At 36.7% G+C, this 26698-nt stretch overlaps 7 protein-coding genes and 3 long non-coding RNA genes across 13 annotated transcripts; 5 read left to right on the forward strand and 5 right to left on the reverse strand.

Annotated features, from left to right (window-relative positions):
• Nucleotides 1-356: 356 nt before the first annotated feature.
• Nucleotides 357-1273, reverse strand: LOC124293557. The gene is made up of 3 exons (XR_006903402.1): nt 1144-1273; nt 819-943; nt 357-497 (listed from the first exon to the last, which is right to left on the reverse strand). It is a non-coding gene; the product is annotated as an uncharacterized LOC124293557 (long non-coding RNA).
• A 487-nt stretch (nt 1274-1760) lies between these two features.
• On the forward strand, nt 1761-2705 carry LOC107223980 (dynein light chain roadblock-type 2). Its single transcript, XM_015663872.2, has 3 exons — nt 1761-1918; nt 1982-2060; nt 2171-2705. The coding sequence occupies exons 1-3, from the start codon at nt 1916-1918 to the stop codon at nt 2380-2382; spliced, it is 294 nt and encodes a 97-aa protein (XP_015519358.1). The 5' UTR covers nt 1761-1915; the 3' UTR covers nt 2383-2705.
• Nucleotides 2412-7205, reverse strand: LOC107223986 (XK-related protein 6). Its single transcript, XM_015663881.2, has 4 exons — nt 6305-7205; nt 5889-6231; nt 5597-5749; nt 2412-5144 (listed from the first exon to the last, which is right to left on the reverse strand). Exons 1-4 carry the CDS (start codon nt 6680-6682, stop codon nt 4648-4650), a joined length of 1371 nt encoding a protein of 456 aa, XP_015519367.1. The 5' UTR covers nt 6683-7205; the 3' UTR covers nt 2412-4647.
• An 820-nt stretch (nt 7206-8025) lies between these two features.
• On the forward strand, nt 8026-10559 carry LOC107223977 (syntaxin-16). 2 transcript variants are annotated; one of them, XM_015663867.2, is made up of 5 exons: nt 8026-8482; nt 8607-8825; nt 9080-9287; nt 9775-10040; nt 10165-10559. In XM_015663867.2, exons 1-5 carry the CDS (start codon nt 8402-8404, stop codon nt 10372-10374), a joined length of 984 nt encoding a protein of 327 aa, XP_015519353.1. In that variant the 5' UTR covers nt 8026-8401; the 3' UTR covers nt 10375-10559. The 2 variants fall into 2 exon arrangements, with proteins under 2 accessions (XP_015519353.1, XP_015519355.1); XM_015663869.2 differs by having other exon boundaries at nt 8621-8825.
• Nucleotides 8410-10613, reverse strand: LOC124293555. The gene is made up of 2 exons (XR_006903400.1): nt 10494-10613; nt 8410-8717 (listed from the first exon to the last, which is right to left on the reverse strand). It is a non-coding gene; the product is annotated as an uncharacterized LOC124293555 (long non-coding RNA).
• A 102-nt stretch (nt 10614-10715) lies between these two features.
• Nucleotides 10716-15131, forward strand: LOC107223985 (T-cell activation inhibitor, mitochondrial). Of its 2 annotated transcripts, XM_046734695.1 has the most exons (9): nt 10716-10811; nt 10976-11151; nt 11240-11354; nt 11599-11990; nt 12622-12934; nt 13025-13125; nt 13168-13329; nt 13418-13549; nt 13863-15131. In XM_046734695.1, the coding sequence occupies exons 2-9, from the start codon at nt 11129-11131 to the stop codon at nt 14095-14097; spliced, it is 1473 nt and encodes a 490-aa protein (XP_046590651.1). In that variant the 5' UTR covers nt 10716-10811; nt 10976-11128; the 3' UTR covers nt 14098-15131. The 2 variants fall into 2 exon arrangements, with proteins under 2 accessions (XP_046590651.1, XP_015519364.1); XM_015663878.2 differs by having other exon boundaries at nt 10718-11151.
• LOC124293554 lies at nt 14600-15304 on the reverse strand. The gene is made up of 2 exons (XR_006903399.1): nt 15119-15304; nt 14600-15046 (listed from the first exon to the last, which is right to left on the reverse strand). It is a non-coding gene; the product is annotated as an uncharacterized LOC124293554 (long non-coding RNA).
• Nucleotides 15305-15369: 65 nt separating this feature from the next.
• Nucleotides 15370-19241, forward strand: LOC107223988 (engulfment and cell motility protein 1). Of its 2 annotated transcripts, XM_015663883.2 has the most exons (7): nt 15370-15743; nt 16056-16346; nt 16950-17378; nt 17460-17876; nt 17974-18411; nt 18511-18817; nt 18938-19241. In XM_015663883.2, exons 1-7 carry the CDS (start codon nt 15612-15614, stop codon nt 19099-19101), a joined length of 2178 nt encoding a protein of 725 aa, XP_015519369.1. In that variant the 5' UTR covers nt 15370-15611; the 3' UTR covers nt 19102-19241. The 2 variants fall into 2 exon arrangements, with proteins under 2 accessions (XP_015519369.1, XP_046590648.1); XM_046734692.1 differs by lacking the exon at nt 16950-17378 and having other exon boundaries at nt 15371-15743.
• A 428-nt stretch (nt 19242-19669) lies between these two features.
• On the reverse strand, nt 19670-23953 carry LOC107223989 (probable protein S-acyltransferase 23). Its single transcript, XM_015663884.2, has 9 exons — nt 23717-23953; nt 23221-23471; nt 22972-23089; nt 22341-22466; nt 21799-22244; nt 21010-21259; nt 20757-20929; nt 20385-20550; nt 19670-20304 (listed from the first exon to the last, which is right to left on the reverse strand). The coding sequence occupies exons 2-9, from the start codon at nt 23397-23399 to the stop codon at nt 20098-20100; spliced, it is 1665 nt and encodes a 554-aa protein (XP_015519370.1). The 5' UTR covers nt 23400-23471; nt 23717-23953; the 3' UTR covers nt 19670-20097.
• A 1028-nt stretch (nt 23954-24981) lies between these two features.
• Nucleotides 24982-26688, forward strand: LOC107223990 (protein phosphatase 1 regulatory subunit 42-like). The gene is made up of 5 exons (XM_046734698.1): nt 24982-25275; nt 25427-25661; nt 25755-25892; nt 26025-26162; nt 26281-26688. Exons 1-5 carry the CDS (start codon nt 24982-24984, stop codon nt 26409-26411), a joined length of 936 nt encoding a protein of 311 aa, XP_046590654.1. The 3' UTR covers nt 26412-26688.
• The last annotated feature ends 10 nt before the right edge of the window (nt 26689-26698 follow it).

A 26698-nucleotide genomic window follows, 5' to 3' on the forward strand; every position in this document is an offset into this window, starting at 1 on the left:
CTGGCTATTTCTACTCGACTCTAGCTGTGATCAGAAGTAATATCCTCGCACAGAAGTGCTTGCGTAGAACTGCTCATCGCGTTATTTGTCGTAGACTTTCGGTATGCGATCGGCATATTGATTATAAAGCACTGTGCTGACCGTACTGCGTCTTAATCTTCATTGAGAGTTATTAATAATTTTAAAAAATTTAACACTAGGCTTGTATTTTAACGAAGTTAAAGACAGTAAGGTGAATAGTATGGCAAAGGGCGAGAATGGGTTCCAAGGGAACCTCAAAATCGATCGTTCCAGAAAATATAGGTATTTAGATATTTCTGTAACAATCATTTGAAAAAAATGTATTCTAACAGCCACCGGCATATTACGTCCAACGGAATAAGTATCGGAAGAAATTTTTCATTCATCGATTAACAAATCATATACAGATGATTATTCGAATAGATTCTTGACTACAAAGTTCTGTTCAAAGCAATTCAGTGAATAAAATTGAGTAGCTGAAACAGACAAAAAAATTATACTCAGCTTACAATTAGATGGGATAAAATATATAATTTGCAAAAAAGGGGAAAAAATTGATTAGCTGACATAGATAAACGGATGATTAGCAATAACGACGGAAGTGCCTAAACTGACGAAACCTATGTCGAGCCAACCATATCATTCGCGGCAACAGTCTTTCACTACATTATTTCTACTGATAGATACGCTGCGTAATTAGACTAATCCTAGAGAAATACCCTTACCTAAATACGTGCAAACTTACTAACTGACATCATTTACGATAAAATCGATTATTTCTTAATTAAAGTACATACCTTCTAGTTTCATTCGCTATAATGGTTGGTCTAGTTTTCACTTTCTTCTCAGAGATCAATTAATCGGGTTACTTCATTTGGAGCATCGTTAAACGCGATCAATAGTGATACAATGTAGGCTGTCCCTGTAATCAGGTAAGAGAAAACAATATCTGATTACTATTTCACCTTCCAAATTCATACACAGACCATTGGAAATTGACGATTGTTTTTACAAAATATAATCAAGGACTGGATAGCAATAAATTTCAACTCAGAGATAAATTTTTAAATTGAAAGTAAAAGTGGTGTGATAGTATAATCGGGAATGATTTTAAATTCATACCTGTTTTTTATTCTACCACAACATTGTGACCTGTTCAGCTTCTGCATTTTGTTTTCCAACATTTATTGCCAGAGATCAATTGAGATGATCACTAACCTCGATCAATATTGCTGTAGTTTAATTCTGTAATCAGATAAAAGACCACAGCATTTTATTAAAATTTCCTGTCCAAAATCCATCTACTCAGTATTCAAACAGGTGCAATTGGAGTGTTTTATGTATTGTGTCAAGGCTTGTACAATGTTATCGATTACATAATCGAGTAAAAAATGATCGAAATGTTTTATATCTGTTCCTTTTTCAATAAATTCATCAGTTCCTCTCGAAAGTAAGTTTTTACTCGTCAGAAAATCAGGCGAGCTGCGCACTAAACAGTCAAATTTTTACTGAATTACCGTTGCACGCGACGTCATGGCGGTCAAGGCGTAAACCCTGAAATCTCTGTAAGATAACGTTATCGGCAACGCGTTTTTGCATCGGTACATAGACAAACCGGTATTACAGAAAGCTATTATATCAGTCTCCTCGGCCATAAAATCATCGTGAAGTATAGAAAACAATCATTAGCCGCGTGGAGCTTGCCCGTAGTAAATGTATCCGATGCGTTTACGAACACTGGCTATCTTACTACTATGACGTCATCGTAACCTAAACCATTCTGAAAATATCGACTGGTAAGACTGCCCGTTGCCTTGGAAATATACCGTAAAGACGGAAGAGTTAACACTGACGTTTAACAGAAAAATTGCGGTTTGAAATTTAATCTGTAAAGATGGTACGTCAATATAATTCAATGAGTAAATAAATGATGCATCTATAATAACTTCTTTCTCTACAGGCACAAGAAGTCGAGGAAACCATGAAGCGTATTCAATCCCACAAGGGAGTGGTTGGAACGATTGTAGTCAACTCTGAAGGTTAACCATTTCACTGTCTTGTGTATTTTAATTTATTACTGAAAAAACAAAACAAATTCGGTTACTTCTAAAATCAACTAAAATTATATTAAACGAGATAATGATTGTAGGAATTCCAATAAAATCGACGTTAGACAACACGACAACAATTCAATATGCAGGGCTGATTAGTCAGCTATCCGACAAAGCTCGTTCAGTGGTACGGGATCTGGATCCCACTAATGATCTCACTTTCTTGCGAATCCGAAGCAAGAAGCATGAGGTGATGGTCGCCCCGGATAAAGAATTTATACTTATAGTTGTGCAAAATCCTGTCGATTGACAGAATAAATAATTTTTGCATTCTTTTTGCGCCTTGCATGCAATTTTGTAATACATAATTTATATGAGCAACACTGCTCTAATTAGATACTAAAAGTTAATTTAACTGAGCACGCTGCTAAAAATTTAATACCGTTCTTCTCGTCATCTCACATTCTCTACTGCTCTTGTCAAACTGTTGGCACAATTTTAAATAATTTATATACATTAATTGTCCATTATCTATTGTTTATAATTTATTTCAATGTAAAAAAATGTTGGTGAATTTAAAATTGTTGAGTGTATGTCGACGATATTTGATATAAATAAAGTTTATTATAAATACATTTGTTGTTATTTGCGTAATGACTTTGAGTATGTATCAAAACGACATGCACTTACATTAACGATATATTTACAATTCACTAGATTCTTTACAACTGGGTAGAAAGTAAAGTTTCGTCAAAATTGACAAATACTTGAGCTTTGAAATGCGATGGAGATACAAATTATAACTGTTTCAACCTTTAAAGTATTCATTCACATTACGATATTGTTCAAAATGACCTACTATGGCATTTTTTAATATAAGCTGGACTAGATTCTATGTAAATCATTAGTAAAATATCACTCAAGAAAAATAAATCAGATCAACAAAAAAAAATTATTCAAACACTGAAATGCAGCTGGGTATGATTTTTACCCATATCAATGATTGTACGAATAAGGCATACTTCACAATATTATTAAGAGTTAGCAGGAACTTGATATTCCAACTATTTATACCATTATTGTAATCACCTCACACAAGAATATTTGTATAATATAAATATATACATGTGTACTGAAGGAGCACGTAAGTCAGCCTTCTACTTAATCTATTAATATTCCACCATCCCATCTTTGTGCCACTTTTTGCAAAAGGATATAATTTTATAACTAGAGCTTACTAGAAGAAGTCTTAGGTTTGCATGTTTTTATGGGCTTCAAAGATAAAATTCTTAAAAAATAATTCTTAAATAATGTATGTGTAATAGCAGAAAGAATCTAATTAGAGCCACCCTATATATTTATATCAGAACATATGTCACGTTGTAGATTCAAATACCGTAAATTCGATTTACTGTAAAGTGAGAGCGCTTCAATTTTTGAAGTTAATTTTCTAGGTGTTCACGACCTTTTGAAAACTAAATTCTTCTTCAATCCAATTATCATCCAATCAAGTTATGTAATATCAATCATTTGGATACATTGTTCGATTGTGAAATTAAACTTCATTGGAGTACAAGAAGAAGATTGATGGCAACTAGGTATACTTGTTTCACCATATCTTTCTGCAACCAAATTTCGAAATGATTTGATGGATGAGTTGCGATGGTACTAAAACTAAATCGCATTATAATCCATGCGTTTGCTGGGACATGTATTACTGGCGATACATGCCCTGTCTAATAGTAAATAATATACAATCTAAAATACGCTGCAGCAAACGTATTAAATAATACAATAAGGTAACAAGAGATTCTTTAATAATACTACTGCTGCTGTAGCGGGCAATAGCGGCGATGATCTGTTTTCCTTGTTAGACATTCAGAACGTATCACACAAAAAATCCCCATCTCTTTCCGTTAATAAATTCTTCAATAATATAGTACATCAGTATAGTGAGTAAATTACTAGTTTTTAAAATATATATATATAAAACTACATTTAATTTAAAACTACATTTAACTACCTCAGGAAGCCATTCTGCAACCTTTTTCATCAACTAGTATTTGTTCGCGGGGTTTTGGTTTGTTCGAAAGAAATTTTTTTTCATGAGTCAAAATGATCCGTGCTGAACGTCCTGAATATCAATCGTTATGAAAGAAATAAGTACTTGCTAGGAAATTTAGAATGCCGTAGCTCTAGCAAATGCGAAACGTGATAGATGGGCATATCACAGACGTGCAAATTTTATAACCTGACAAGAAAACACAAAAAGAAATTCTATGTTTGAAATATTTACTATAAAAATAGGTAATTACTAGGAAATTTAGAATGCTGCAGCTCCAGCAAATGTAGAACGTGATAAATGGGCATATCACAGACTTGCAAATTTTATGATAATCTGATGAGCAAACAAAAAAAAAAAAAACATTCTATGTTTGACAGATGTACATAGTCATGTGTTTAGATAGAGAGAAATAGAGATTTTCGAAGCGTGGAGTATACATGTTATTTCAAATAAATTGCATGGTACAAAAAATAAGATCGATGAGAAATGAACGCTACTACGAATAATGTGTCAACTGACTGCAGTGACTTGTTCAGGGGGGGAGTTTTTGCGTTTAGTTGTGGGGTGAAAATACACGTAGTAAAGAATCATGGCTGCGATACCTATACAAAATGGTACAGTACAAAGAACTATCAAAAATTCGAAATACCAACGATCTCGGAGCTTCTGATTGGCTTCCGTAGCCCATAAAGCTGCGGCAGCCCCGTTCTCTACGGAGCATAATACATAGTAAAATAAGTGTCTGACAAAAGTATGACCATCGGTTGGATTCAGGTATGTGAATACATAAACGGTGCCAAGCACAGCAGCAAAAAGTGCAGATCTTATTCTCTCGAGTACTGTCAATGGGGAGAGTGGCGAGTTATTTACGTCACGGCAAAATTCTGCTGCTCCGCCAGGCTCTGCAGCCAACCAGGTAGTCATGATTGCCCAATGACAAGCACAGGCTAGCCCTGTGTATAAGGGCTGCATGCTTGCAACAACGCTGATCGACAAGATGCGTGACACTGCAAATAGAATTGAAGAAATGTTAGAATTGCGATTTTTACGACTTCATGCTTCAAAACTAGTATTTTTAATTACATATTTGCGTAAAATGTATAACAAAATATTAATAATTAATGTTTTTCCTATGTCCCTCAGTTATTGTTTACCCAAACAAATGCACACGACTATTTACAGCAGATCTTTCGTCATCTCTATGAATTTTGTTCTACATTTCTCACCCTCTATATTGCAAAATAAATCACAAGAATGACACAAAATTTACATCATAAACTCAATGGACACATATTTTGAAAGTATATCAAACTAACGAAAACAGAAATGGAGAACAAAGAACTGTCCAATAATATTCTTTCACTGAATTTTAATATTTGTATTGAAAAAGACTTTCAGAGTTCATTTCATTCACCCACATTCTCTCTCAACCGTCATTAATTTATGAAATCATTTTTACCAGTAACACAGAAATGCCACAAGAATTGAAGAATTGTTCCAACAAGGTCAATGTTTGGTTTGTCATGTTGAGCCAAACGGATTGTTCGATGATAACTCGCCATAGACCAACCCATGCTCACAAGGGAGCTGCATACGCTGCCTATCTGCAACACTGCAGATTTGAAAAAAAAATAAGAATCAAATATAATCCCAAGTGTAGTATGAAAAAATGTAAGTATGATGAAAAAAGTACATCTTGAATAAATGATACATCGATGCTACATCTCTGCACGATATGTATCTATACGTACATTGAAAAGTCAATTCAGATAAATCATCGTCTTTAAGCAGAATGGTAAGTTGAAGGATTTGCTGAGGTGCAGCCTCGAGGAAACATTCGAAAACTCTGAGCAGTGCAACATTCTGATCTTCCTTAATCATTTTCAGATAATATCGCCGTTGTCCGACTAGGTCCCCAGCTTTTTTGCACCTTCGTGCTTTCATCGCATATCTAAGACTATCCCAGTAGCGGAGAACTGGAGCAAATTGAAACAAAAGCACCAAAATGCACCATGTCTTTCTCCTTGCAGCCCTAGTTGTTGCCGTTATCATACCACCTTGCTTTCCATCCTCGTTGACAGGGATTAGGCCGAGCTATAAATAAACATAAGAATAAATAACAGATTTTTGGAGACGAATGGTAGACCGTATATGCAGCTATATCCACCTGGCGGTCCTGGTAATTTATTCTGAAGCTGATGAACGTATTTACAAATGTCGGAAAAATTATGAACACGACAGTCCAAGCAAAATATGTTATCTTGTTATAGATCAGATATCGAGCCGCTAAGTTGATGTCAGCTCCGATATCGAAAATATGGGTAACGATAGAAAAACTCAGAAATATTATATCCCAACGTGTTACACTGGCACTTTCATCTGGTCGGTCGGTTTCATCGTCATACTCAATGCAACTCTCTGGATTGTCAGTGTTCTCAGCGCAGTTGTTGCCTAACCTCCCTCGCAAACTTTCCACACCTTCATGTGTCCTCCTGGCTTCATGGATGCGCACCGGTGATAGCATGTTCAAATGAATTCCACGCATTTGTTCGAATTATATTAATATATTTATAGTTGCTAGAAAAAAGAGTTGCACTGAAATTACCCTGAATACCAGACGTTTCGCTTTTAGCTAGCCACCCCTTTTTCCGACTTCTACGCCCCCCCTCCCGCACGTTTTGCCAGAGGCGACATATTACTGCGACAGATCAAAATTAGATCGAAAAAATGTCAAGGTCTTTAAACTTTGAAGCGTCTCCGCGTGGACTCTTTTGACAATCATTTTACACCAGCATCGGTATTACGTATCCGCGAAAAAGTATAATTTCGTTCGATGTTTTTTAGTTTGGTTCCAGCTAACAAAAAGGTGAAAATTGCAATAAATCATCTTGTCAAAGCACTGATACCACCCTGTCATCTCGTTATACTCATTATTTAACCACAATACACACTGATACACACCAATGCAACCAGTGAAAATATGTATGCCATTGGCAATATAACTATATCAGTGCCTACGGCGTATGAAATTATTTTGTGCCATTCGTGCCAGCTACGTCACGCAACTCTCATGCTACCCCATTCTTATCATTAGCTAGCTGATTTATCGGTTCAATGAAAATTAAAATCGGTCTGTCTCTTCTGAGCACTTTCCAATGGCCAAAGAAAATTAATGTGTTTTATACCAATTCAATCTAATTCTAAGTCCTTGGGTAATAGTCTTTATACTTTTCCCATGTATTTTATTATAAAGTGGAAGATTTCAAGGACAAAGAGTGCAATTGCTATATAAAACCAATTGATTCGTATCAACGTGTATCTGAACATTTTGCTTGAAACTTACAGACTTATCTTTTACGGAATGAGCATTCGAACGGTTCGGCAACCCTGTTTGAGTCAGATAGGAATCATGCGAGAATATCACATCGTATGTTGCCTTCATAGGATCAGAAAATCTAACAGAGAATTTATGGTCGTGCCTGTTAGAATGTTACGTGACTTTACATCTATTGAATGCCCCGTGCACGTTTGCACCGTAGTTGGCATACATTTGCGTGATTTTCGATCTGATCGTGCATGAACTCATTGCTAAAATCGTTATATGAACTTACACCCTTATTCATAGTCCTTCCTTGAGGAACAAGGATTCCTTGTTCGTGAAACGTGAAATGAGGAACAAGGAATCCTTGTTTCTCAAGGAAGGACTATGAATACGGGTGTAAGGCTCGCGGAAAGTGTGGGCTAGATGAGCCTGAATACGGTTAATATAGAAGTTTCCTGCAATTACCAACTATTCTCTCTCACCGACCCATTAACGTTGACTTCAGACGGTTAACATGCCAACATTCCTAATTTACTTTTTCATACCAAATAATGAAGTTTAGTTACTTGTCTTGAAATATTTATTTCGTCTATGCCCAAGTCAATGTTCGGTATTATAAGTCACATAAACGGATAGAAACCAAGATAGGCTCGTCGTATACTCTATTAAATTTAGATAAAATGTTACATGGCCAGCAATGAAGGTGGAACTGATACTTCAGAAAGCCCTTGAATATCCCAATTAAGAGAAACTAAACGTTTCGCCGTGCATGTTACAGAACAATGGATCGATTCGTTGAAAAATAAAAATTCCGTGGTTAGAAACATGACAACTGCGACTCCCTGTTGATGACGGCTCGGTCTTAGAGCTGTCAAGGTGTAAAAAACGAGAGTGATAAATATTTAGAGTCAGACTTAATAAAGACTGTACTGTAATAAAACAATGGCGACTCGAAGTTTAACAGAACCTTTTATTCTTATGCGTAACAATGCATCACAGACTCGACACATATACTCTGAACAAGTAAGAAAATTTTCGTTAATTCATTTACTGATGTTAGCCCACAGTAATTTCTTCAAACTTGGTTTGATTAACCATATGCCAATTGACAGCAAATCATCATGCGATAATTACTATTTTAACACAGAATTTGTCGGACAGAATGGCTCTTGTAGCCCCGGAATCAATGACTGGAGGTGACGTCGAGTTAGGGGGTTTGAATTTGGCTGGAGATGCACCACCTGCATGGTCTGATGCTCTGGAAGAAACCCAATACATCCTTAGTAGACTGCGAGCAAAGCTTGCTGAATTAAAGGAACTTCATGCAAAGCATTTGACCAGGCCAACGTTGGATGACACGTCTCAGGTATGACTGGAGCTGGCATAAGGCTCTAGTCAATTCATATTGAAATGTAAATGGAATATCTAAGTATCAGCATATTATTTGCCTTCCACCTTTTTCTGCCTCTTGTAATATATTATTGCCTGAAATAGATTTCAGCGAATAATCATGTTCTTTTCAAATGAAAAAAATTAATGTCAGGGGATTTTAAATGTAAATATTTGTAATAAATAGCTCTATTGAAAAAAGTTGAGCATAATTTTGTATGGCATGTGCAGGAAGAAAGGCAGATGGAACAATTGACCAGAGAGATGGGAAGAGCATTTACAAGTGGCCATCGGCAAGTGCAACTTATCAAGACAGCTGCCAGACAAGAAAGTAGAGCAAGTGAACGTCGACTTGCAGCCAGTGCCGCAGTAGCTCTTTCCACTGCTCTCCAGGAGCTGGGGTTATCCTATCGAGCTGCGCAAAGCCACTACTTACAGCGTACTATCACTATTGATATAATTTTATCATCTGTTCAGCCAGAATCCTAAACCTGAAGATGTACATAACACTGTGTTAAAATTAAACTAAAAGTCACGATGTTCCAAGTCAAGTAAAAATTGTTATGTTCAAGTTTGATAAAAGTCAGAATCTTATTCATTACTAAAATGCTGGGGGAGAAAACATAAAAGAAATAGGTTCAAAAGATCTCTGTTCAGTGATGCATGCTCCATTTTATCGATTTTACTTTTATTCACTCAATGCAACTGCAGTTCTCTCTTGGGCAAATTGACATTGATATGTCTATATGTTTTTATCTAGGTTTGATCGCATCTAAAAGAAAAACTCAAATTTATGTCAGTTAAGATCGTGGCTTTGTTTAAATATCTGAAGGCTGAAACACAGAATCCGATTCACAACATAATCGTGTAAAGATTATTCAATCGTCATCCAGGCTTTATCTAAATGTAATCCATGTTAATGACAGAATTGAATTCGAGAGAAGAAAGAAGTCGGCAGTACTTTGAGGAAGATCAAGAGTTTGTTTCTGTTGAACCATCGGATTCATGGGCAACAGATTTAAAGTTTGCTCAGGTTGGTGGAAGTAACTATGAACAACAACACGAACGGCAGTTGCAGCAAGAGGTCCTTTTGGAATTTGATGACGAAGAGCGGACCAGAGAAGCAATGATAAGAGAACAAGAAGTCGGACATATTGTACAGAGCATATCTGATCTAAATCATATATTTAAGGTAGAGATTTACCATGAAGTTATTTCCTTGCTTCAATACAACAATACTTGTAGATTTTTGATACAACCAAATAAAACAAACCAATGGACAATCGTTACTAACAATCTGCTTATGATTTTTGTAGGACCTGGCACACATGGTTCAGGATCAAGGTAGCGTATTAGACCGAATTGACTACAACGTTGAACAGACACAGATACAAGTGCAAGAGGGTTATAAGCAATTAAAAAAAGCTGATACGTACCAAAGAGCGAATCGCAAATTATACTGTATTATGGTGCTAACAATTAGTATAATATTCCTCAGCTTCCTCTTTGTTATATTCAAAACCTAGTACAATTGTATTAATAATATCACTGAATTAAGTAATTATCGTCCCATGGTTATTTAATTAATTAATCACTACAATGTCGAATTTATCCATAGGCAATTCATGTGTATGTATGTACGTACCTATGTACAAGTATAATAATGATATGTAATGCTGACAGCTAATAAATTATCAACTATTTATTTAAATGAATATAACCAGTTACTTGGCGTCATTGTGCTGCTCGCTGAAATGAAAATAAAAGTTGTGGAATTTCAAGTATCCACCAATCAGATGTAACATATCCTAATCAACCTAACCTTACATCTACAGAAAATATGCATGACTGCTGTGTGTTAGAGGCTTGAGCCAAGTTCGAAGTTTCATCTTGGTGATGACGCTGTATCAGTTACTGTATTTTCAAACGAATCATCGGTACTAAAAATTCTACGGGATTAAAGGTAGGGTGTATTCCGTTGTGTTCCGAGATAAGCTGCCGGTCCTAAAAATTTCTGAAGACTGAGAGAGAGCTCAGGAAAAATCGGGTAGAGCAAGAGAGATAAAGACAGCAAGCTGAGTTCAGAACACAACACATTTTATTATCCTTTCACGTTCGTTGTTCAAGGTGACGTGACGTACGCGACGATTCGTGTTCCGTAGATTTTCGAAAATATTCAATAGTGTACTAGATAATTATCCTAGGAATAAATACAGAGTGCACCACAGAGTTCACTGAAACATGAAAATATTAAGAAACTAGCAGAACTTATTACTCAAGATGTATTGCACGTTAAAAAAATGGTAAGCCAATAGATATTCGAAAAATACTGCAATTTGAAATTAATTTCAAATTACTTTTTGTCTAAAAATGATTTTTCTTAATATCCAGCATCCGCAGCCAAGACGCTGTAAGGGCCCTAAGCACAGGTGAAGTATCTACGGCTTTAAGACCCTTCTATTTCTCTGTGCATCCCGACTTGTTTGGCCAATTTCCCACACAAAGGGTAAGTCCTTGTTTTCAAATTTTTGTTTTGTATTCTGTGATGACATAAGTTATACTGCGTGTGTTTCTAACATGGATAGGTATAGCGTTAAGATCTGGCAGATTCTATGTTATTTATATCGTACATACTTGTGCGTGAAAGAGTTTCGTCAATCCTTTGTTCATTCACCGATTTCAAGTGCTGTACAAAAATGCCAACACTGGAGCAAATATTAATTATAAAGTTTGCTTCATTTAATCTCCAGACTGTGAATGAAAACTCCCTGAAGCAGTTGAGTTCTTTGATTGAAACTCTGCAGCAACGGAGGCCAATCAGGCCGACTACGCTGCCCTTTTATCTACGCTCAAAAGACGAAAAAGAAGTCAAGGCTGGAAAATTTACCTTGGTGAAAATACAGTTGGCAGATCGTGATGTCAGAGAAACAATTCTGTGCATACTTAAGGCATGCAATCTTTCCACAACTTTCGTTGATAAAATAGAAGAGAAAAAACCACCAGCTTCAAAGCTAAAGTCACAATTTTGGCAGAGGTATAGAGCACATGATGGCAGAATTGATTTTTCTGAACTTGAGGATGATCCTATCTATGCTTCCATTATTATGAGGAGGAAAATCAACTTGGAACCTGACACGTTCAAGTAAGTGTATGTATCAGCCCTAAACGCGATCAACCTTTAATAAAATTCAGCTCTTTCTTTGGTTGGTTTTCACAACCGTCACCTTCAACGTTCAAGACAAGGTTCACGATGTATCAGTGCATAGACGTTGTGAAATGTATATGCAAAGCACAAATAAGTCTTTAAAATTCTGTCATATCTTAGAAAATTTGGTAGAAATCCATTAATTACTGATGTTATTATATATTTCCACAAGTAATCATCTAATGCACGCAGCAAAAATAAACTGCTTTCAATTTACTTTGATAAACCAATTATTTTTATAATGATCCAGAACAAAAAAGATGAAATCAGGATGATGATATAAATAAATAAAAGATGGGGTTTAAAAAACGGCTGCGACCACTTTTCATACACATTCAAAGAAAAATCAGCATTACCTTCAACTAACGAAGAAGCATTTTCTTTCTAATCAAGTTATTATAGGTTTCATGCATTCTATACATTGTGTAATAATAGTGTCCAGAAAAAAATGTTGAGTGCCTGGAAATGTCAGAAAATTAGTACATAATTATATAAAAACTTATACATAAGTATATTTTGGTTTGTACTATGGATTGTTAAGAGTCACAAAGATGTTTTGGTGTTTCAGAGCATATTTAGAAAAGCATAGCAATGAAGCCCTTGTGAAATTAGAGGCATGTCGACCGATCCGTGAGGAGGTGGCCAAACTAGAGAAAGAATTATGTTTAGACTTGGGCTTGAAGAAAATAGTTTGGGACTGCGGCTGGAATATTGCTCACTATCGCGGTTGCTTATTAGCCTTTCTGGCACTCTCCAAACACCATCCTGAGCCCATGAAAGTTCTCCAAGGTAGAATTCTAGTCTTTGCTAATGACACAGGCATCAATTTGGAGGGAAATGTAATGTTGAACTCTGGTGAAGTGCGGCACAACTGGCTTGATGTAAGACATGTTAATAGATACAAAATTTTGAAGTAGAAATTGAGTGGTAGTCGTTAAAGTAGTATGTGGTTTTAACGGTTAACATTGCAGCTAGTGAAGAATGTGAAAAAACAAGATGCTGTTCTGCTGCGGCTCCCGGCATTTGAAAAGGCTGTCTCTCAAGTTCTGCTTGGCATCAAAGTTGGAAGACGGTGTGTAACGTAGAGTAGGTAATGAGTGACGGTAAGGCTCAGGGTGCAATTTATGTGCAGGAAATTCATGCCGAAGGTCATGGTGGATCAGTACGAACAACAGTTGCGTCAGTTAACTACTACTCTGAGTGACTATCGTAGCCGTAGAAAATACCCGACAGATTGGCCCGAAGATCTGAGCGCTTACGAAATTGTAGTCGAAACGTAGGTTCTTCAGAGTCTTGTGCTAATTTTTTTTCGAATTTCGATGAAATTGAAGCAATTATCATTAAATATCTATTCTTTTTAATAGCGAAGCTGGGCCTCTGATGCTATCACCCACAGGACAATTCATCGTTCCATCATCCTGCCCTAGTTTTCTATTAATTAGCTTCATCACAGAAAATTTGAATGCAGCTACTGAGAGATTAAATCATTACAACAGGTATGTTTCTTCACAAAATTATCAGGGGTTTTACAAATCTAGGAAATCGAAAAAACTGCCAAAAGTCAATGAACTCAATTACTGACTTAGACTTGATGACACAACAGCGAATCATTTTGGAGTATCAGCTCAGCTGCTGTTAAAAAATCTGTGCGAGAATATTTCCTTGTGGCACAAATGTCAGATCGACTATGTTATGCCCTTATCATTTGTAACTAGTTGTGTTGCAGACAAATATTTTCATTACACTTTGTGAATAAATTCGTTTTATTGAAGGTTTTCAAAAAACTTAACAGTTTAATGTATTTTTCAGGGTGAAACACGTAGAACGAGAGCTTCATAGAAAAGTAGCACTTGAGCTAGAGCTGGCAGCGCTAGATAAAGATGATAGCATAACACCAGATTTGATGATAGAATGCTGCGAACACCTTTTGCAGAACAAAACTGTTCTAATGCCAATGCTTTCTGGGATTAGGCTATGGGTCACTCACTACTATTCAGTTATGAGCGATGGAGTCTTATGTATACCATGGGACTGGAAAATATGATATAACAAATGTTTCATGATTTTCAATATCTTTAAAAAGACTTCAATAACGGTTCAACTATAGCGCATATTGTTGTAATTACAATTTTTTTATTTTTCTTTTGAATTTTATTTTCAATTTCGAAAGTTTACCTATTTTGGTATATTCTTTTAATGTATATTAAGCAAACTTGGAATGTTAAACTAGTATAGATTAGTCAACGAAGGTTCTTTTCATTCGAATCGTAATGAGATAATTCTGTGCCATTCTTAGTAAGCAAACAGATTCTAATTCAACACTAGCGAATTATATTTATATCTAATTTAGCAACGAGACTGTAGTACTATAGGTAATGACTGTACAGACAGTCTTGTATCACAGTTTTAGTCAATTATTAACAATCGTATTTGTACAATATCGGAATATCGATCACATTCTAATCAAATTTGAATTCTAAAGGGTGCAATTATGGTACATGTAAATACATTTTTATAAATAATGACAATATTTTTTGTCAGTGTCGCTATGTAATCTTGCGAGCAAAGTACATGCATTGGTTAGTATGTTTCATTTACTACTTATGCGTAAGAATAAAAACAAAGGCTGTAAAGATTATGAAGAAATTATGCATGAAATTTAATTTGAAATATCTTCTGCAAGTCCAAAATAAGACCCAGTCTTGTCAAATTTTTCATCTAAATGATTAAAAACGCTTTATTTAGAGTACAGACTTCAACAACTTTCTTATGAGTCAGTTTTTTTGACAGTGCTGGGTAGGAAAAAACACAAATATACCACATATATGTATGCCTGCGCTCGAGATCAGCAAATAAGGATTTTCAATACAACATGAGCAATAGTGCCAACAAATATTAAAATAATGTAACTTAATTTTTTTCTAAAATTAGATAATAGCTTATATTTTTCTAAGCTTGTTGTAACAGGCTGTTGTATAAAATGTTGTTTGCATCTAAAAATAAGTAGAAATAATGAAACAATTGACAATAGCCATATGACATTATTATCTTGTAAATAAATTGACCTTGTTAGAAGAATTCGTTTATTTTCTTGTCTTTTCACACGGACCGTGGACAAACAAACGCCAGTCGATTCTGAAGAAGTCTGAAGGGTATATTCCGCAACTTGACAAAGATTCGGAATATCATTGTCTTATTTTAATTGCTATGATAAACAAGGATAAAACAGCGAATGAGATTAGTTCGGAATACATCTTACCAACCTTACCAACTAAAGTTTGTGAACGCAGCCCAGAATTTCATTGTCATTTTCCTAAACGTCAAGTTCGTGGCACTCATTGAGTTGTCGCGTAGTCCGTTGTTGGGAGTTGTGTTTCATGTTGCGGATTCCAGATAAATAAAGTTGTGAACGTGATTAGTGCGTAGATGACTAATAACGGCTGCACCTTGATGCACAAAGTTCACTTTCACAGAGAATAGCAATAAGCTATTCTCTGTCATTTCATTATCAACCAAAATTGACTGCGGCTGACAATCACCACTACAGTTCGGTGTCCCATGTACACAAAAACAATAAAAATGCCAGCCACGAAGGATTCGAATATTGTTAAAATAGCCATAGAAATGGCCGATCAACAAGCACAATTAATTGAATTTAATCAAAAGCAGCCTTTGACCGGAATAATTCAGGTACATACATACTTTAATTAAATGAAGATTGAAGAGCCTATTCATCCAACCTCCAGTTTACTTTTCAGCGAATTATCGACTGCCAATAGTACTGAATGCGGATATTCAACCTAAGGATCAAATTAATCTAAATAAAAATTCAATATCTGCTATGCTCTATGCTTGTTGCACATCCTTAAAATATTTTGACTTGATAAAAGTATAGTTTGTTGCATACATTGAATTCAAGTAAAATCTTTGGTCATAGCGACAATATTATTTATAAATTATCTATTTTCTGATGAACTCATCACTGTATATTTCGTCTTGCAGGAACTGTGCAATGCTTGGGATCTCTCAGATCCCGACACGTATGCTCTGCAATTTTCAGATAACAACCATAACTATATAACAGAAAAAAATCGGAATGAAATAAAAAATGGAAGCATTTTAAGACTGGAACATTCACCTTCAAAAACAGCCAGCGACATACTAGCTAAACTAAACAATGGCAATAACGATGAAAAAGTTGCAGCACTCCAGAAATTAAGCACTCTTAGCAACGACGTTACATTTGCTTTGGAATTTATCAATAAACAAGGCTTGGCTCTCATTATTTCACAGGTAATTTTTAACAATGTGACTATTTGCACTGCAGTGTAAAAGTATTCAGGCATTTTGGACACCCTTGATAGGCTGAATATTTACTTGTCCCTATTATTTCAAAAGCAATTGGAGTTTTCGAACAATTATTCAATTTACATGACAGATGTTAAATTAGGGTCGATTACCATTCGTAACCATAGAGAGTAAGTTTCTAATAAATTATATTCACATGGAAGTTTGGTGTGCCTCATCAAAATTGTTTTCGAGTTATTTTATCTACAAATGAATCTGGAACAATCATGACGTGCACACTTGGGTTATAATGTAACTTCAACTTCAAAGGAATCGAAGAACGATAAAGATCCTTCCATGATCAAACCTTGTCTCATCTCATAGTTTACTATGCAATGTGTATATGATGTAACATTAATGTTTAACCAAAAACCAATCCCTTTAAAATACAAAAACTATTCATACCTTGTATTTAATAACTAGGAATTGCTGCTTCTTTATTCTTCTAGTAAACAGCTAATACTGCTCTTACAAATCTGTAACTCTGTTTCTTGAACGATTTGTTGATCCAAATCCAATGTTCTTTCATATGTCTTTTTATAACGGTAGGTTGAGGCTGGTAAATCTAAAAGTAACACACTAGCCTTTCTCTTGCAATCCTTTGTGGAATTGATGGATCATGGGATTGTATCGTGGGATATATTGGAATCTCCGTTCATAAATAAGGTGGCTAGCTATGTGAACAATCAAGCGACTCCGCCGGACTCTAAGGTCGTCGAAGCATCCTTGCAAATTTTGGAAAATATTGTCGTGAATTCTTCGGGAAAATACAGTCAAGTTGAAAAGGAAGTTACTTTTCCAAATTTAGTCATGCACTTGCAAAGTCAGAGCCCTCAAATCCAACAAAATGCTATGTCCCTCATCAATGCTCTATTTCTCAAGGCAGACTTGCCTAAACGGCGAGCTGTCGCTGCTACTCTGCAATCTAAACAATTACGGCTCGTCTTTGTTACCAATGTTATACAATCAACAGGACAGGTAGGATTTAATAATAAATTGGTACTCAAACATGAACATTTTCTCATAAAAGTTTTCTTAAATTGTTCAATTTACTTCCAGGTTGGCAGCGAGATGGCACATCAACTCTATGTGCTGCAGACACTGTTGCTAGGACTGTTAGAACAGAGAATGATGACTAAAATGGATCCCCAAGATCAGGATGCACTTGACAAGATCAAAGAACTTCGTCGCATTGCATTTGATACTGAAGGGTCCGTAAGCGGAGATGTAACAGCTCGAAAACAAGGCATTTTTGCTAAAGATTACAAGAAACTAGGCTTTAAGTACGATATAAACCCAGCCATGGATTTTACCGAAACTCCACCAGGAATGTTAGCTCTGGATTGTATGGTTTACTTTGCCAGAAATCATGTGGAGAGTTACACGAAGGTGGTTCTGGAGAATTCGTGTCGAGCCGATGAGCATGAGTGTCCATTCGGACGAACTAGCGTCGAATTAGTAAAACTTCTCTGCGAGGTAAGATTTTTGAGCGATTGACAAGTATTTGACACAAAATTGTATTCAAGTAATGAAATATGCTATGACATTCCAATATTTTTCGACCTTCTCTTAGGTATTACGAATAGGTGAAGCTCCCAGCGAACAAGGGCAGTGTTATCACCCAATGTTTTTTAAACATGATCATCCCTTTGAAGAGTTTTACTGTGTATGCATAGTTTTACTGAATAAAACATGGAAAGAGATGCGGGCGACGACGGAGGACTTTGTCAAAGTCTTCTCTGTTGTTAAAGAGCAAATCACTCGAGCACTTCAGAGCAAACCGACAGGACTTGATAAGTTTAAATTGACACTGCATCAACTTACTTACTCTGTAATCACAAACCTCTGGCAGCAAGAAAGGACCAGCCGCGAGGAGTGTGAGAGCCATGCCAAACCTATCATTGAACTTCGGGAACAAATTACCCCTGAAATTATGGATCTTATACGCCAGCAGAGGCTTGGGTTCTTAGTCGAAGGTACTCGTTTCACCAAATATGGTCCCAGAGGTCAAGTAAGTTGAGCTTCTTTCAGAGCTGTTAGTTTAATTTCTCATCAATAACACTGTACTCTAAAATTGCAATATAAGGAATATGATGATTTGTGACTTTAGAGAATGAAAGACAAATTTCGGTACGTTCGACTTTCACCAAATCACAAAGTGTTTCATTACGGTGAATGCGATGAGAAGTCTGTGCCAACAATTGACGAGCTTCCAGCAAAACTTGCGGTTGTCGAGATTCGTGCGCTTTTAACCGGTAGAGACTGTCCGCACATGAAGGACTTACAACGGCGAAAGACTACCCATCAGCTTGCATTTTCTTTGGCCCTTGATTCTGTCGAGGTGAGCAGTCTCGACTTTGTAGCACCAGATGAGCAAGTATTTGATTACTGGACTGACGGGATCAATGCTTTACTGGGTAAGCCTTTCTGAAAAATAATCATTAGTTTACAATGTAATCTTTGGAAATTAGAAATTGTTTCTTCACTTTTATTGGAAATCAAACTGTACCATCACCTGTCTATATTCCGAACTTTAGGCAACAAGATGACGAGCAAGGAAACAGAAAAGGACCTGGAAACCCTCTTGTCTATGGATATTAAATTGAGATTATTAGATGCAGAGGGTATAGACATTCCGACCGAACCTCCACCGATCCCAGACAATCCACCGCACTATGACTTTTGTTACGAACTCACATAGACTTGAGAATTATATTGTGGGTTTTAATTTCATTAGTTTCATTATCAGGTATCTCAAGATTTTACATACAAGATGTTAGTGCAATTTTTTATTTCATGTGCAAATGGTTTAAATGCCGCAATTGACTCATTAACTATAGGTTAATTTCTATAAATCAGAAATCGCATGCGAAAAGTATTATTATTATTATTATACGTGCAGAATCTTTGAAAATAGTCGCACTCAAGAGACCAAATTGGAAATTTCACGATGGCGAAATGGCGTAAATCTATAGTATGCCAAAGATATTGAAGAATGATTTATATATACATATACATATTTTACAGATTTTTACTTCATTTTTTTTTTTCTACAAGTTACCACCAGATGTGGTCTATCTATTGAATCTCTACTTCAGAATATTTATGTAATCAAAGGCAACAGTTTTATAGTGCACGAATCTACACCGCTTTTAACGTAATTTATTTCATTCATATTTTTTATACTCTTTCATAAATTTACGTAAACTTAATTATTGTAATTGCGATATTAAGGGTGCCATTTTTTTATTCTACATTTTTATCCGTAGTTTGTAATGACGCAATGATCTTTATTGAATAAAAATAAATAATTTATTTAACAATATTGTGTAGTTTGGATCCAGATATCACTACAGAAATTTGTCTAAACACTACTTATAAGAACAACGTATTTTTTAAGTAAAAAACTCTACTTCGCGAGGCTCTAATTTGCACAGTGATCATAGAGAATTTTATTCATGAGAACATTTTAGTCGTGGCAATTTGAAAATTAGCACGGATGAACAAAAATTGTATTACTATCAGCATATTGTATTTTTTACCGTTAAACATTGCTGATTATACAACATGTATATTTTGTTGATGTCATCATGCTACATCGAATCACTAAATATTCAGTTAGGATTGAACCGAATTCAGTTGAGTTCGCGGTATTTATTTTTGTGGCAAAGCTATCTGCAATTGAAGATTTAAAAAATCACGTGCCGATGTCCTCGTTCAAGATATGATAGTGCTGAGGGTCATCGGCATAGTGGTCAGGAGGACAGAGGAAAAATTCCATGAGGTTGAGCACTGGCCCTCTGCTGAACGGATTCAAGTAACGTCCTCGTTTGTCCCTCAGATATGAGTATCTCTTATAATTGAACATTTCGTTTGTTGTGAGGTTCATGCAGGCGTGAAGAACCTGCAGTTTGTGAAGTAAAGAAGGGGTTTTACAGAGCTATCGAGAATAAGGCAGTAGTTTTGAATGATAATGTGTCTTACGGAAGTGCAAGTCAATATCCACCCAAGTCCGCAGAAAACAAAAGCCTCAAGAAGACCCAGTACATAAAGCAATTGAATCCCTTCAATCGCGATGCAGTAGCAAGCGAAGTATAACGTGAATGAACAATTTATTGCGATGCTCAGGACAAAAAGGAAGAACCACATTCTGAAACAGTGGAAGAAATGAGCTCGGATGAAAAAACTATAGTTGAGATAAATTAAGGACTTGTCTGGGCTCTGTAACTTTGTAACGGATGATGAAGGAGGTTTTCCGTCCAAAGCTGATCGCTGGTCTAAATGGTGTTTATCACTTTCATCACCGTGATACAAGTTGCAGAATCAGAGGCCTGGGTTCGTTTTGTATGTACAAACCTGTTCCTAAGGCCAACACAATTGTAGATAAACGGACAATGGTGATCGAAGTACGTTACGCATCGATTGCAGAGACGGCAGTGTTTCGCTCTGAGTGGTCTGAAACACCTGCAGCTGTGGCAAAGTCGCGACAATATCACGTTCCGTTTCTTCCACTTGTCAAAGTAAGGAATCTGCGGAGAAAAAACACATTAGCTTTAGTTTTATTTTTGTAAGAGGAAAAACGTTCAAGTACACGCAAGGATCACAGCACCTGTTTTATGGCCCTATAGTAGGTCTCGCTGTTTCGAGGCACGTATCCAGGGTTCCGCCGATTGGCTACAATCCATGAAATCCACATCACAATGTTCCAATAAATAAAACAATAGTGGCTACCTCGGAGAACATCCCACGTCAATGGAATACACTTCAGCATATACATTGGATAGCCCCAGAGTAAGACAGAGCCCATGAAAAGAAGAAGAGGCCCTTTGCTGTTACCTGCGCCTCCAAATAGCAATGCCCTAATAACCGGATTAATCATTTAGAAAGTGTGAATAAGAACGAAAATTTCATTATTTTAGAGTGCGATGATTTCGCATAAACTACTCTTAAGAACCATATTTTCAAAGTTTAAAAGCACTCCATTTCTCGAAATTATGCTTTCGAGTGAAATTTCTTCTTCCAAAAACTTGTACGATAACTTGAACCGGAATTTCTGAGAAATCCCAGTTCTATTGACTGCCTAATTTTTTTCTACTGTCATTGTGATCAACGAAATATCTGGATGACATTCCATCAGAAGAAGGTAAATGATATTACCTCAAGACTAACGTCAAACCGATTATTGTCAGACTCTCAAGATAGCATCGAAGCTGATACCATAATAACTCAAACCCGAATATTTTGCAATATTTTAGTACTTTTCCAGAGTCTTTTCAAAAAATGTAAGAACAAAAAAAAATGGGATTATTTCTGTGGATAAGGTAACAAGCAATCGGTAAATTAAGGAATTGAGGCCAAGGCGTAACAAGCGACGAAACCATAAAAGACTGGGACCGACCAAAGTTCGTTCATCGGTGGAATCCACCGAGATCTCCGTTTCTGTTCGGCCTGAAGAATAGCTACAATGTCAGCATGTCGATGAGCTCGAGCAAGCTGAAGTGGCGTTTTGCCGTTCTTGTCGCGCGGCTCAAGCTCGATTTTACTCTTCTCGCAAAGTATCCTCGCGCAGTTTACGTTGCCGGATAGACAGGCGAGGTGCAGGGGCGTCGAGCCGAAGTAGTCTGGCTTCTGCAGATCGACGCCGCTGTACATCAAGAGCCTGATTAGCTCCGGGTGGCCTTTGTATGCGGCCCAGTGCAAAGCTGTGTCCCCGTTTATATCGGTCAGGTGACACTGAGCTCCGGATCCTAAAAGGAAAGCTGCAGTTGCGGCTTTTCCAAACATACATGCCGTCATCAGCGGCGTCAACCCCTTGAAATCGGCCGCGTTCACAGCCACCCCGGCCTGTAAAAAAATTCATCTCTTTCTCTTTTTCTCCCTCACAGTCCATCGTGCGCTATGGAAAACTTGTTCACTGCGGTAGTGAGACGTTTTTACAACCTTCAGCAAGGTTTGTACGATTGCACTGTGCCCTTTGCGGCAGGCCCAGTGGATGGGCCTGGGCCCCTGCGTTCCCAAGCAAGAGAGATCGACGGGTCCGTTCCGCTCCACCAGGTAACGCATCACCTATAAGGAAGAGTTCGGAAAATTGCTTTTCACAAAACTAGCACTGAATTTTATGATAGAGGTAGCGACTGACGTGCTTGAAGAAGTACGAATAAATAAGGATATCAACCCTTTGAAGGAGAAAGTTTTTCAGAGAAAACTTCTCGAACATAAATTGAACAGAGATTGTGAAGAGTTTTGAAGTATTGTAATCAAATATGACACTTATAGCAACAACACGAACAAGAAAAGAATTGCTAGCTCAGAAATACAAGAAAGATCAGGGATAGCATGAAATTGTTGTGGCATTCACCATTATTTGATAATTTTTTACCTACTATATAATTGCGCTGACAACGGCTGAAATTATTATTGGTAGAATGTAGAACATTTTCATGCTTTACCTATTTTACCGCAATTGCAGTACTCGCACCAGCAATTCTTTTTTCTGAAAAATTGAAACTTATGCACGCAGTTAGGTTGAAAATATAAAAAAATCTCAAATAAGTAATCTCATCTAACGCACCTCAAGGTTTCCGTCCAAGGCAGCCCAATGGGCAGGTGTGTATCCCCATTCGTCCCTGGCGCTGAGGATGCTGGAGGTTCCATTGATTTCTATGAGCGTCTCAATAGCCTCGACCTCCCTATAATCAATCATACACATCCCATTTAATTATCGAAAAATGATTTCATTGCAGAAAATATCGCAATGAACATACAGTGCTGTATTATCAAAGCGTAAGGAACTGTAACGATTCTTCTGAAGAAGACTTACCCGGCCCGTACCAGGTCAAATATCTCCTTCGACTTGTCGCTGGTCCCTCCGGAAGCCTGGCTGAGGGCGGCGTCATCCGCGTAGACGTCGTCGTCGGGGCTGTTTCTTCTTCGGGTCCCCTTGCCTCCGGCATGAGCCGCCTCCACGGACAACGGACTGTTCGGCATGTGTCCCACCATGTCGGGGTCCGGGCTCAACTCCCATACCGACCTGGCAGCGCCCGGGCCCGTAACAGGGCTCACCGGGTACACCTGCAGGAGGAAATGACAGTCTTACGAATTTGGTGGATGCAAATGGTCATGGAAAATAAGTGCAGTAATTTGCCAATGAATATCTTTTTCAATTGGTACACTACGTCTGTATGCACAGTGTTTTTCTCCATCACGTGTAAATACTGAAGATACTTTTAAATAATTAAATTACTCTTTTAAATTACTCTTCTTTGGTCTCATATGCGCTACAGCTAGGAGTTGTATATTTGTTAGGTGGTACTTGCCTTGCAAAGCGTTGCGAGATCCGTGTTGAAACGCTCAAACTCAGAAGGGGATCTTGAGTTGGTGACTACGGCTGCAGGTACGTCTGGGACGGTTAGTCATAATGAAAATCCAGGACCAGACATTTTTCACGTTTTCACGTTTCACCCTGCGATTTTTTTAAGAAATGTCACGAGAACCAAGAGTTGACCTAGACTTGCGTTCAGATCAATAGCAACCGCGGGCCACTCATACCTGTTTGTAACATTATAGGTACAAGGAGTGCTCGTCAAAGTCGAAGCACGCCTGCGTCAAGGAATTCGAATTTTGTATTATCAACTTTCAGGAAACTACCCCGTCATTTAGGCTCCCAATTTTTCACAATACCTATTATGTAAGAGGAACGGCCATTTCAAGGGATTTCCAACGAACTGCAGATGCTTACGTGCAAATGTGTTTGAACAAGTTGCTAATTGGGGCAGATATTTTTTTTTCATTTAGTTCAACGAGGGTTAACGAGACGACAAAGCATCAAGAAATAACCATAATCATAATGTCATCATGTATAAAAACATATAACATAAAATAAGAATGTAATGTAATAAGTATAGAGATATGATTAAGTTACAAATTAAGATCCGAATTTTCAAAATTTCGTATACCAATTATATTATACACTAATGAAAAAGAATTCTTTTCGGGTCAGATAATGCATTTCTAATTCATTCGAATCCTGTATAAATAAAATTAAGAAATGCATTTCAGTTTACTGAGTTGTTAATATCACGAGTAATCCAAAGTTTTAATATTGGGATCGAATATTAATCTCATTTTAAATCACGTGGTATCACCGCGAGAATTGTTTGATCAATGCTTGAATGTAGCCGTGATGCTAAAACGCGAGCGAAAGTAAAGAAGGCAGAATAATGTGATTTTATCGCAGATGTTTGTGAATAAATTGGAATTTATATCGATTAATAAAATGGTTAAATTAACGACTGCCTACGTGGAAAAAAAGTGTTCACAGACGCAGGCATCGAAATCGCTTACGAAAGAATTAAAAAAGGATCATCTGAGAAAAATCACTCATCTTTACATGAATGACAAATTCATCAATGCGATCGTAAGTGTGTTCAACAAATTCATTATTAATGATCGATTTTCTTAAATTGAATTGATTACAAATGACTTGAAAAAACGTAATAGCATAAATTATAATAATATTATACGCTTCGTGCATTTATCCTTTCATTCGACATGAAATATTTTAATTAAGGGTAACTTTGCGATGTGTGGGAACCTGCGCGTAATTTATCTCCACAATAACTCGATAAGTAAAATAGAAAACTTACATTTCGGAACGAACATCACGCATTTATATCTGCAACACAATAATATATCAAAAATTGAAAACTTGGACTGTCTGCAAAATCTTACATCACTGTTCCTGGGATATAACAACATTGCCGTAATTGAAGGGTTGGGAAATCTGGAGAACTTGACAGAACTGCACGTGGAAAGACAGAAAATTTCCGCGGGGGAATCTCTGTATTTCGATCCCAAAAGCTGTCACAATTTAACCGTAAATATATGCTATTATACTAACAATAAGACCTTCTTCGAGTGAAAAATACTTTATATCTTTTCAACTCTTTTATATTCATTAAAAAAAAAAACTGATTGATCCTCGTTCACGATTCTTATTATATTATAAAATACCTATGTTTCCTTAGATGTCATTGAAGGTTCTGAATGTAGCAGGAAACAGAATGAAAACTTTGAAGGACATCAATAATTTCGAAAGGCTTGAATCGTGCGACGCAAGATGTAATTCTATCGAAGACGTTAAGGATTTGACGGAAACCGTACAGAGTTTGAGAAAGTTGAAACAATTATTCCTCCAAGGCAATCCAGTAACGAAGTATTACAGATACAGGGAAAACATCATCGCCAATTCGGACTCGTTAGGTGTGTTGCAACAATTCCAACATCACAAGATGATTAAAAGATAATCAATCTTTGAAGGCTTATACCGTATTGAAAATGAAATGTTACACTCAGATTCTTATCTCACAGAATGTTTAGACGACAAGGACATAAGTTCGGTCTGCCGAAAATTTATGAAAAATTTCAAAATCGAACGGCACCTTCAGCAAACAACTAAACAATCAAAGATGACTCTTAGCGATGACATAACGAGTGAGTACACGAGTATAATATATGGATAATTACCCGATCAGCACCCTCGTGCAACTCAGATTCGGTGTATTCGTGTAATAATTTTAATTGCGGTATAACCGAATATTTTTCCGACTAATTCTGTGTCGACAGGTTCGTTGAATTTACCTCCGGCATTCAAGAGATCTGTCACTCGAGCTATATTGCAGAATTCAGGACCGAAATTATCAGTATCTGTGACATCTGCGTCGGGTCAGCTGCATCCACAGATTTTCCCGTCTTGGAAATCGGGCAAGTACTTAATATTTAATTAATCGGTAACTTGTGTCATTCCATTTTATCGAGATGATTATACGAATGCTAATTATGATTGCGATTACAATGTAGTACTTTGAACGTATCTTTACAGTGTCTTCGATCAGAGGCTTGAGGGATAGTCATTTTACTCCTAGACCACTTTGGAGAAGTTCATCGAGAGGTCGGCCAAGTCTAACGTTTGCAGCTGCAAGTGAAAACACGATAGCATTACCACCGATCTAATTGCGAGAAGAATATTTCACGGAAACGTTGATTGTAATAATAGGTAGCTGTGAACGTACAAGTTGGCTCGAAATCGTCGTGCGTCTGATTTTTTGCGCGAAGCGTGCGATTTACACCATTAACGCTAAACTTATGCATTCGGAATTGAAATGTAATTAATTAATGCAGATGTTGTTAATAGTAACATATATAACACATTGAAAAGGTAATCAAGCAATAAATTAACACCGAACAATAAAATGGTAGCAAACAAAACTAAATAACCGTAACAACAATTTGTACGCTAC

This window comes from Neodiprion lecontei, chromosome 3 (genome assembly GCF_021901455.1).
Source record: "Neodiprion lecontei isolate iyNeoLeco1 chromosome 3, iyNeoLeco1.1, whole genome shotgun sequence".
NCBI lineage: Eukaryota > Metazoa > Arthropoda > Insecta > Hymenoptera > Diprionidae > Neodiprion > Neodiprion lecontei.

Excerpts from the sequence above, each read along its gene's own strand:
- LOC107223980 (XM_015663872.2), top strand. Across the intron at positions 2,061-2,170 it reads GATTGTAGTCAACTCTGAAG|GAATTCCAATAAAATCGACG; the intron begins GTTAACCATTTC and ends TAATGATTGTAG.
- LOC107223986 (XM_015663881.2), bottom strand. The coding sequence starts at position 6,682 with ATGCGTGGAATTCATTTGAACATGCTATCACCGGTGCGCATCCATGAA. Across the intron at positions 6,232-6,304 it reads TAAATTACCAGGACCGCCAG|CTCGGCCTAATCCCTGTCAA; the intron begins GTGGATATAGCT and ends GTTTATTTATAG. Across the intron at positions 5,750-5,888 it reads ATCTGAATTGACTTTTCAAT|TGTTGCAGATAGGCAGCGTA; the intron begins GTACGTATAGAT and ends TCAAATCTGCAG.
- LOC107223977 (XM_015663867.2), top strand. The coding sequence starts at position 8,402 with ATGGCGACTCGAAGTTTAACAGAACCTTTTATTCTTATGCGTAACAAT. Across the intron at positions 8,826-9,079 it reads CGTTGGATGACACGTCTCAG|GAAGAAAGGCAGATGGAACA; the intron begins GTATGACTGGAG and ends TGGCATGTGCAG. Across the intron at positions 10,041-10,164 it reads ATCTAAATCATATATTTAAG|GACCTGGCACACATGGTTCA; the intron begins GTAGAGATTTAC and ends TGATTTTTGTAG.
- LOC107223985 (XM_046734695.1), top strand. The coding sequence starts at position 11,129 with ATGTATTGCACGTTAAAAAAATG. Across the intron at positions 13,126-13,167 it reads GGCATCAAAGTTGGAAGACG|GGTGCAATTTATGTGCAGGA; the intron begins GTGTGTAACGTA and ends GGTAAGGCTCAG. Across the intron at positions 13,550-13,862 it reads AGATTAAATCATTACAACAG|GGTGAAACACGTAGAACGAG; the intron begins GTATGTTTCTTC and ends TGTATTTTTCAG.
- LOC107223988 (XM_015663883.2), top strand. The coding sequence starts at position 15,612 with ATGTACACAAAAACAATAAAAATGCCAGCCACGAAGGATTCGAATATT. Across the intron at positions 15,744-16,055 it reads CTTTGACCGGAATAATTCAG|GAACTGTGCAATGCTTGGGA; the intron begins GTACATACATAC and ends TTCGTCTTGCAG. Across the intron at positions 17,379-17,459 it reads TTATACAATCAACAGGACAG|GTTGGCAGCGAGATGGCACA; the intron begins GTAGGATTTAAT and ends ATTTACTTCCAG.
- LOC107223989 (XM_015663884.2), bottom strand. The coding sequence starts at position 23,399 with ATGGTGGGACACATGCCGAACAGTCCGTTGTCCGTGGAGGCGGCTCAT. Across the intron at positions 22,245-22,340 it reads TCGTACAAACCTTGCTGAAG|GCCGGGGTGGCTGTGAACGC; the intron begins GTTGTAAAAACG and ends ATTTTTTTACAG. Across the intron at positions 20,551-20,756 it reads TGTGTTGGCCTTAGGAACAG|AATGTGGTTCTTCCTTTTTG; the intron begins GTTTGTACATAC and ends CCACTGTTTCAG.
- LOC107223990 (XM_046734698.1), top strand. The coding sequence starts at position 24,982 with ATGTGTGGGAACCTGCGCGTAATTTATCTCCACAATAACTCGATAAGT. Across the intron at positions 25,662-25,754 it reads CGCCAATTCGGACTCGTTAG|ATTCTTATCTCACAGAATGT; the intron begins GTGTGTTGCAAC and ends TGTTACACTCAG. Across the intron at positions 25,893-26,024 it reads TCTTAGCGATGACATAACGA|GTTCGTTGAATTTACCTCCG; the intron begins GTGAGTACACGA and ends CTGTGTCGACAG.